General features: G+C 36.6%; 1 protein-coding gene across 1 annotated transcript; it reads right to left on the reverse strand.

The window, feature by feature from the left end:
• Window positions 1–362: 362 nt before the first annotated feature.
• On the reverse strand, window positions 363–10,384 carry LOC132557148 (prostaglandin E2 receptor EP4 subtype-like). The gene is made up of 2 exons (XM_060221642.1): window positions 9,512–10,384; window positions 363–653 (listed from the first exon to the last, which is right to left on the reverse strand). Exons 1-2 carry the CDS (start codon window positions 10,382–10,384, stop codon window positions 363–365), a joined length of 1,164 nt encoding a protein of 387 aa, XP_060077625.1.
• Between the last annotated feature and the right edge of the window lie 321 nt (window positions 10,385–10,705).

Below are 10,705 nucleotides of genomic sequence, written 5' to 3' on the forward strand. Positions count from 1 at the left end.
ATCTCCTGTGCTCAATTTGATTGAGATTGCCGCTTGCGAGTGTGAGCCGAACCATATCAAACATCTCCTGTGCTCAATTTGATTGAGATTGCTGGTGAGAGAGGCCGAAACATACTAGACATCTGCTTTGCTCATTTTTATCGAGATTGCCGCTGGCGAGAGTGAGGCTGAATCATATCAAACATCTCCTGAGCTCAATTTGTTTGAGATTGCCGCTGACTAGTGTGAGCCGAATCATATCAAACATCTCCTGTGCTCAATTTGATCGAGATTGACGCTGATGAGAGTTAGGCTGAACCAAATGTTACACCTCCCATTTACTGAGACTGTTTGTTTGCGATTAGATTTAACATTGTTTATGTTCATGTATTTAGAGAGACCACTTCCATGTTATCTATGACAGTACATGTGTTATGCTTTCTACTGGTGACAGAGATCTGTAAGTCTACCTCGTTATTGTTGTCAGGTACCCGAGTACAAGATAATTTACATAACTTTATCCTCATTCTACAAATGTCCGAAAGAAACTCTCTCCTCAAAATGATATAGATCCATGGATTAAGGATTTGATTAATGGTTGCTAGACGAACCGTCAACAGATCTACCCAGTCAGGCCCGGCACTCCTTTGGGTCTGTTTTATCAACACCACAATCTGAAAATATATATAACACACTTAGATCAAATACCACAATCTGAAAATATATATAACACACTTAGATCAAATACTGCTAGGTATGTTCGGAACAAAATATATCTACAAACACATAAAAATGTAGCATTCTCTTTTATGTTGCACATTACCGAATATTTTGTAAAAAATAAAATTAGCATTGACATGTAGACTTCCATCCAGTACTGGAGTACACAGCATTTTGCGATGTGTTTTTTCATCTACACGCAACCGGTTATTATTTTCTAAAGTTAAAAACAAACCTCGTTCTATAAAAAACTGAAAGATGACGATTAGTCAGATACCTTCTGAAAAAAAACCATGAAGAATAGTTTTACATGTTAGCCCATTCGAACAAATAAAACAACTGCAGCTGAAAGAGCAAACGTGTAAAGCATGGCATAGTATGTAGGAATCTACCTTAAATTGTACACCGTGGTACAATATAAACCTACAGAAAAATCAAATCGAGGTAATATGTAGTCGAGACGTTCGCCATGGTTGAAGTCATATGACTAGGAAATCCATTGTATAATGGGGTCAAACTTTAGGGCACCTTTGAAATGGCATCATACTGGAATGCCTAAACCACGACACGGTAACATTGCAAGCCATCCAGTCACGCTATACAGACAATAGTCTGACCAAATATCACTATTGGAAGATTTCAGTTGAATGACAAACTACGAATAGCAAAAGGCAGTTTCATAGATTTAATTAGATTAGAAATAAGATTACTAATCTTCTTTGCTGACGATGTTAAGTCACCGAATAAAAAGGGAGAAAATGATTTCATAGTTCTTGTTCAGTTACACGCTTCCTACAATTATGCATTAGGGCAGATTTCCTAACTTGTAGGGTAGTAGTTTTTCTACTTTTCATGATAGTCATTGTGTTTATCACTTCAGAAAATGGTGTACTTTCGATGTTGAATTATGATATCAGAAACGTTATACAGGGGTGATTATTCCATCTTGTTACCAGTAATAACAAAAGAAACATCCAAATCCAAAATTCGATGAAACTATTGGGAAAGATTAACAGAGAGATTTACAAGAAGTTCACTGTAAAAGAGATAAGCATCTTCTGTTTAATGACGTAACTGGCCGTGTACATATACAATTTTTTAAAAAAATTCAAGTAAATAATGTCATGTTTCCAAATGATTACTAGGTAAACAACAACAAAATTACCAAGCAAATTAGATGGCCTCAAACACATCCAACTTCACATTACGCAAAGAAATTGAATTTTTTCCATTTCATTAGAACGCCCATAATCTTCCCCAATCTCTTGAAACTCTAGGAGTCCTCAATAAAGGGTATATTTTTTGTTGGGCATTACTTAAATCTTCAGATACACAAAGCATTTACATTACGTCAAAAGCCATTATTACTGCACTGGAGCCATGTGTTTAGATAGGTAGGAGACTGGTATCACTTGCGTAATATTGAAAAGGGATTTGAAATACACACCATCATTAAACTTATAAAATACATTAAAAATAAAAAAAAAACAGATTTTAAATTAAAAGTGCAATGGATGTATCCTAGGTGTACATGCATTTTAATCTGGTATTGCAAGTTTAGATATGACAAATCCAGCTCTTTGGTCCATGGTGTGAGTTCACATGTTATCTGGTGTGTGTTAAAATAACTATGCAGTTTGGGATTTCATTGCCTAAAGGAAATAATTGCCAACTTAATACACGTGAAAAAGTTAATCTATTGCTTTCAGACAATAATGATAATAAGATATTGACTCCTGTACTAGGTTCTCTAGTTGTTCTTGTTTCACAGGTTACATACATTTAAACATCGTTAAGAAATAACATATTTTGAATTAGCAAAGCACAAAGACATACGCGGAGGAAAATATCTCCATTGTATAGTGCAATTGATCATTTGATCCTTGAAGTATTTATTGCTAGGGAATAACTTAAAACCCCTAGACTAATCTGATTAATTACATCTGAATATAAAGATCCTTTCAAATTAGATATTGATCGAGCGACTGGAATAACATTGTTAATGTGCATGAAACTTAATCATTATGGTGAGTAAGAGTGTGTAGGTAAGTGAACATTTCAGACAATAAGATGGTTGTCATGATGATGATGATGATGATGATGATGATGATGATATAAGGGCCTAGTGTAAATGAAACAAGAATTTGTGAATGACTTTCTTTATCAGTACCAGGTAAAATTTTGAAAAATAAAAAAAAACTATGAAAAAAAACAACTTTATCATTATCTGTATGATAAAAGACATTATGATAAAGTCTGGATATACAAATGAATGATACTGTAACCGTGTATATGTACCAAATTTTTACCCAAGCTTGTTATTTATATATAACTTTAATTAAATCTATAGCATGCCTTTATGTATCAGTATTCTAGGGTCGGGTTAAAAAATCGGCTTTGTTCTTGAAAACGATGTTCTGCGATTGATTATCGATAAACTTTTCAAAACAATTCGATATAGTGTTTATCGCACAATTTTTACTGATTCCCTGCATTGTACTAACAACGTGCACACGCAAACACACACACGCACACACACACACGCACACACACACACGCACGCACGCACACACACTCACACGCACGCACGCACGCACACATGTTCCTGTGTTACCATCCAAAATTAAAGGAAAATTTAAGAGAAAAAATGACAATCCTATTTATCGGATTTTTTTACCGAGTTTTTCAATCCACGACAAAGAAGTTTAAATCAACATCTCACGGAAATGAAATACTCTGCCAATATTTCCATTGTAATGTCACGATATCATGTTTGTGTTTATCCTTTGTTTCGGCGAGCACACCTCTAGTAGTAAGATGTACGACCTATATCAATTTCCGGACGTTTCTGACATTATTATATTAAATCTAAAAATCTGAAAGTAAAAAAAAAAAAAAAAGAGAAAAAATATTGGGTCGTATCGTTTTACTTTATATGCATATTGACAGAACTGATGTCTGTTATTCCATTCAGCACACACAATTTTTTTCGCTTTAATCACCAGACAGCTTACAGGAAATTGTGGCTGTTACATCTATCATACATTTATCTAAGAGTTGTTGCCATGGATAATCCATATATTTCCCCATTAATGAAAATCTATATTTACCATTGGACTGAATGCACTGTAATCTGGGTGTATTCATCGTTAAGTAAACATTAAGTAAGCACCTGTGATATTCATTGATCAGCTGGTATTGACATATGTACGGATAAACAGCCTACACGATGTGGACTTTAAACAAACTACTGGGTAATGTACCGTATATTCAACGCTCTGGGACTGTTTGCTTATAAACTTTGTTGTATAATGGATGATGTAGCTGGCACCCGTATGTACTACCCGACGTTACTATTGTTGCCTCGTCTGGTGCACTCTATTGTACCACTGACTCTATCGATACAAAATGTTTGTCAACACACATCAACATCCATATCTATTTTAAAAAGTCAAATGAACAGTAGGGATGACACAGTTAAATATCTAAATAGTTATTTTATTGTAGACCTCCAGTGATGACGACAATCTATGTCCTTGTATGAAAAGAGACACACCGTGGAGGAGAACGTCCTTTTAATCTGACCTAATAACGTAGATTTATATATTTTTTCGTATTATAACATAAAATATTTGTGATATATTTTTTTATTTAAACTGTGTTATTAATGATGAGAGTTTGAATGTATGTCAGCCTCGATCTGAGTGATTTCAGGACTCCGTGTGATGTTTGCTAATAGACTGATCCCCGAGGAATGATGGATTGTGGGTATAGATTCTGGTGGCATGAGGAATAGACAGGAGAGCGTAGAGTTCAAAATTTCTACTGGGAATCGCAAAATAATCTCCACTGATTCTAACACAGAATAATTTTATCTCGGCCGCTGGTTAAATTTCCACAGGAAAATACAACATATTAAGCTATAATGTTGATTAATACAAATGAAGTCTTGTACACTTGTCTATCAGAATTTTACGTCAATTAATATGAAACATTGCTACATTTCACATCATTTCTGTCTCAGGATCAACTGTATATTTTCTTTCGTCAAATCCATGATTTTCTTACAAAATATATATATAAAAACTATGTTTTATTCTAAAACTGACACTTCCATTATCAGAACACACCTGCCGCATATATTTTTACTGTATTCGGCAGTGACGGAAACCAATTGTATTTTAGCACGTGCGTTAATTCGACGGAATTGATTTCTTAATATTTACTTCAAAATTACGTTTAACAATATAAGCAACCGGTGAAATAAAACGATTTTATAAGTTGTAATGAACAAGTTTTTTCACCAAAATTAATAAAATCGCCGCCATATCCGTTGAAGTTTGGAACTTATTTCATCTTATTAATTATTTTGGCGTGCGTCATAAAGCAAACTTCAGCGCTACACCAGCGTCAGGTAAACAAAGATTGAACAATAATACTGTTGATGTTTTGGTGATCTGACTTTCAATCCATGTTGCGGGAGAAACAGAATACATAACCAGTGTCTTAAAAATATGTTGTGTTTTGGTTCGGGACAGGCTAAAGTGACTCAACAGAGGCTCGTCCCTTCTGTCTTTCTTCACTTTCACCACAAAATAGATTATATTTTAAGACACTGACTATGTATTCTTTATGTAAAACTAACCCCCCCTACATATCACTTCGTCACTCACTCTCATGTATATATGGACGTGAATGTTCGGTTATTGTAACGTTAAGTTACTTAACGGCAAAGAAATGACACAACTACCTCCATCAAAATTAGAAATCAGTTATCCTGAGCACTTGATCAAGTGCTATTTGAAGTCAGATGAAGACATTGTGCGTTGTGCACGACCACGGTCTGATGTAAGGTGGATTCTACAGCGTTAATATGTGCACATTTCTATTAGGATTGTCCTTAATGAATACCATCAGTTGTACATTCTCAGTAAACTGTTGGTTATGTTGTTACTTTCAGAACATTCTTACACATGTCGTTTCCTTCTTACAGGGTATTCAAATAAACACATAGTGGGCGTTGTCGGAATTCATGTACCTAGTAACACACGTCATTGCGTAATCGATATGTTGTAGGTAAAACAGATCAGAATGCTACAGATAGACCGCAAAGATCATTATCTACGTAAAACCAATAAAATGTTATGCGATTAAATGAAATCGATCATATTTTATGAAATATATACATATCTGTATCAATAATCTGTTTAATGTACAGTTCTGAAACAACTGTGGTGTCATCCATGTTTTCCGAACTGGTTTTACATTTCTCGTCATTGATGTTCACTGACCCGTCACTATATCCTTTGTCACGTCATTGATGTTCACTGACCAGTCAGTATAACCTCTGTCTTGTCATTGATGTTTACTAACCCGTGACTATTACCTCTAAAGTGTCATTGATGTTCACTGACCCATCCCTACAACCTCGGTCATGTCATTGATTTTCACTGACCCGTCACTATAACCACTGTCATGTAGTAGATGTTAACTGACCCGTGACTATAACCTCTGTCATGTCATTGATGTTCACTGACCTGTCACTATAACCTCTGTCATGTCATTGATGTTTACTGACCCGTGACTATAGCCTCTGTCAGGCGATTGATGTTCACTGACCCGTGACTATAACCTCTGTCATGTCATTGATGTTTACTGACCCGTCACTATAACCTCTAATGTGTCATTGATGTTCACTGACCCGTGACAATAACATCTGTCATGTCACTGATTTTCACAGACTTGTCACTATAACCCACTGTCATGTCATAGATGTTTACTGACCCGTGACTATAACCTCTAAAGTGTTATTGATGTTAACTGACCCGTCACTATAACGTCTGTTTTGTCATTGATGTTTACTGACCCGTCAGTATAACCTCTGTCTTGTCATTGATGTTTACTGACCCGTCAGTATAACCTCTGTCTTGTCATTGATGTTTACTGACCCGTCAGTATAACCTCTGTCTTGTCATTGATGTTTATTGACCCGTGACTATTACCTCTAAAGTGTCATTGATGTTCACTGACCCATCCCTACAACCTCGGTCATGTCATTGATGTTCACTGACCCGTCACTATAACGTCTGTCTTGTCATTGATGTTTACTGACCCGTCACTATAACCTCTGTTATGTCATTGATGTTCACTGACCCGTCCCTACACCCTCGGTCATGTTTTGTGAACCGTCGACACTACAACCTCTGTCATGTCACTGGTATTTACTTAACTATCATTTCAGCCTAACTCTTGTCATTGCTATTGTCTTAACCTTCATTTTGCCACCATTGTTTCCGTGAAGTCATTACCTCTATTGTATCAGCACCGTTTGTCTTACACTCGATACCAAACAACTACCACAGGGTTTGGGTAAATGATGCCAAATATCGTAGCCAAGGCATATTGAAAATGTTTGTGTCATAAATCACTAGCTGTATGCTATTATGTCTATTCTGTGACGTAGGCGGTTCATTCTACAATTCTATTAACAAACCAATTAAATGTTTGGATTAGCCACGAGAGAGCCATCGCGTGTACATTACGCCATCTATCAGATCGATCATACAAACTTAGAAAAAAACAGTGGTTAGTGAAAATTTTCAAATATGAATTTAAAAAAAATGTAATCAATCTGCATATATTTGCACTTAGATTTTTAGACAAGTCAGATCTATATTTTCTGAGCATTCTTGTATTTTCATTGACAACCATTAACATTTTTCACAAACTACTCGTTACCTCAAATTAAGCTTTAAACAAATGGAGTCAGGTGTACAATAACAATGTTTGTAAAAGACCTATACGGCCTATACGGTTAACGTTTGATAAAGGTTGGAAATGTAGGATGTAAGGTAACGTTTGATAAAGGTTGGAAATGTAGACTGTAAGGTTAACGTTTGATAAAGGTTGGAAATGTAGACTGTAAGGTTACGTTTGATAAAGGTTGGAAATGTAGGCTGTAAGGTTACGTTTGATAAAGGTTGGAAATGTAGGCTGTAAGGTTACGTTTGATAAAGGTTGGAAATGTAGGCTGTAAGGTTACGTTTGATAAAGGTTGGGAATGTAGCCTATAAGGTTACGTTTGATAAAGGTTGGAAATGTAGGCTGTAAGGTTACGTTTGATAAAGGTTGGGAATGTAGGATGTAAGGTTACGTTTGATAAAGGTTGGAAATGTAGGCTGTAAGGTAACGTTTGATAAAGGTTGGGAATGTAGGATGTAAGGTTACGTTTGATAAAGGTTGGAAATGTAGGCTGTAAGGTTACGTTTGATAAAGGTTGGAAATGTAGGCTGTAAGGTTAACGTTTGATAAAGGTTGGAAATGTAGACTGTAAGGTTAACGTTTGATTAAGGTTGGAAATGTAGGCTGTAAGGTAACGTTTGATAAAGGTTGGGAATGTAGGATGTAAGGTTACGTTTGATAAAGGTTGGGAATGTAGCCTATAAGGTTACGTTTGATAAAGGTTGGAAATGTAGGCTGTAAGGTTAACGTTTGATAAAGGTTGGAAATGTAGACTGTAAGGTTAACGTTTGATTAAGGTTGGGAATGTAGGCGATAAGGTTACGTTTGATAAAGGTTGGGAATGTAGGCGATAAGGTTACGTTTGATAAAGGTTGGGAATGTAGGATGTAAGGTTACGTTTGATAAAGGTTGGGAATGTAGGATGTAAGGTTACGTTTGATAAAGGTTGGGAATGTAGGATGTAAGGTTACGTTTAATAAAGGTTGGGAATGTAGGCGATAAGGTTACGTTTGATAAAGGTTGGGAATGTAGGATGTAAGGTTACGTTTGATAAAGGTTGGAAATGTAGGCGATAAGGTTACGTTTGATAAAGGTTGGGAATGTAGGATGTAAGGTTACGTTTAATAAAGGTTGGGAATGGAGGATGTAAGGTTACGTTTGATAAAGGTTGGGAATGTAGGATGTAAGGTTAACGTTTGATAAAGGTTGGAAATGTAGACTGAAAGGTTACGTTTGATAAAGGTTGGGAATGTAGGATGTAAGGTTACGTTTGATAAAGGTTGGGAATGTAGGATGTAAGGTTACGTTTGATAAAGGTTGGAAATGCAGACTGAAAGGTTACGTTTGATAAAGGTTGGGAATGTAGGATGTAAGGTTACGTTTGATAAAGGTTGGGAATGTAGCCTATAAGGTTACGTTTGATAAAGGTTGGAAATGTAGGATGTAAGGTTAACGTTTGATAAAGGTTGGGAATGTAGGATGTAAGGTTACGTTTAATAAAGGTTGGGAATGTAGCCTATAAGGTTACGTTTGATAAAGGTTGGAAATGTAGCCTATAAGGTTACGTTTGATAAAGGTTGGAAATGTAGGCTGTAAGGTAACGTTTGATAAAGGTTGGAAATGTAGGCTGTAAGGTAACGTTTGATAAAGGTTGGGAATGTAGACTGTAAGGTTACGTTTGATAAAGGTTGGAAATGTAGGCTGTAAGGTTACGTTTGATAAAGGTTGGAAATGTAGGCTGTAAGGTAACGTTTGATAAAGGTTGGAAATGTAGGATGTAAGGTTAACGTTTGATAAAGGTTGGATGTAGCCTATAAGGTTAACGTTTGATAAAGGTTGGAAATGTAGCCTTTAAGGTGAATGTTTGATAAAGGTTAGAAATGTAGGTTTTAAGGTTAACGTTTGACAGACGTTAAAAATATCGGGTATAACGTTTACGTTTAGTAGTTTAATAGTAAGTTTGGAATAACGTCTGTTTTTGAAAGTGTGTCATATAATGTTTAGATGCAATACAAACACATTACAACATTGCACTCGATATAATTTGCTCGTAACTGATTCTACAACATACCATCAAGGGAAGCCAGCATACTGCGAAGACCAAGGTCACCGAGACAAGAAATACCATCTGGGATACGTTACTCCGGAGACATCGTGTGTGACTCTGTTCGTGCTGTCCGTCAGATATCTTAATCACACAGCTGTACCTTCTTTTCTGCTGTTTAAGTTTAACAGAAACCAGAAGGTTCATGATCACAGCGAAAGTAATGATCCCCACACCAAGCGAGGCATACAGTATAGCGAAAACACTATCCATTATAAGTGTGCTATGGAAATTGAAGAAACACCAGGTGCCCGGGTATTGCGTGATATTATGTCCTAATCCAAATATGGGTAGACTTCCCAGGATGACAGCCAGCGACCAGATGCATAAAAGAGTAAAACCGACACGACGCCGTGTGACAGTCGTATTGTAAGAATAGGGGAACCAAACGGCCAGAAACCGATCAAACGACATACAAGTTACAATACAAATGGTTGCGAACCCTGCGAACATCATCATGAAGGCCAGATAGTCACACTCAGGTTGTCCACCGAGGAACTGTATATTATTAGAGTACACCAACATAACCACTGGAGTGGTGGCCAAAATCCCAACAAGGTCCGTTATAGCCAGGGCAAGCACGAGACAGTAAAATGTTTTCCATTTGTGTGTGCTTGCGGACCTAAAGAGAATCACAATGGCGATGATGTTTCCGAGTGTTCCGATGCTTGCTGTGATACAAGAGGGCACGGGCGAGACATCCTTTGAAAACCGCCTTAATGTTGGCACGGAGTCATTCATATCTAACTTTCCAGTGTTCAGATATCTAGTATCATAAACACCAGTGGTCACGTTATTGGGAAATAGGTCCGTAAGACTTAACGTAACTGGTGAAGTCATAATACACTTGGATGACAATTGTCGTGCCTTAAAACCAGCAGAGACGAGCGTGTGTACCGCGACTGTGTGAGTGCCAAGCCGTGTAGACGGCGTGGCAATATATAATCATCCCACAACTACTACGACTGCTGCTAAAGAGCCGATTTAAAGATTACGTTTTAATTATTGGGAGAGTAATTGAACTATATATCTTGTTTTCAGAACCGATAATCACTCTCTTTATGATGTCATTTTCAGCTTTTCATGTCACACTGTGTGTTAAATCCAATACCACTGTTGAAATAGTAATTGTGATGGTCTGGATGTAGAAATGGTTATTGT

The sequence above is a fragment of the Ylistrum balloti genome, unplaced genomic scaffold, assembly GCF_031769215.1.
Source record: "Ylistrum balloti isolate Yb309-2 unplaced genomic scaffold, AGI_CSIRO_Ybal_v1 Utg369652, whole genome shotgun sequence".
NCBI classification, from domain to species: domain Eukaryota; kingdom Metazoa; phylum Mollusca; class Bivalvia; order Pectinida; family Pectinidae; genus Ylistrum; species Ylistrum balloti.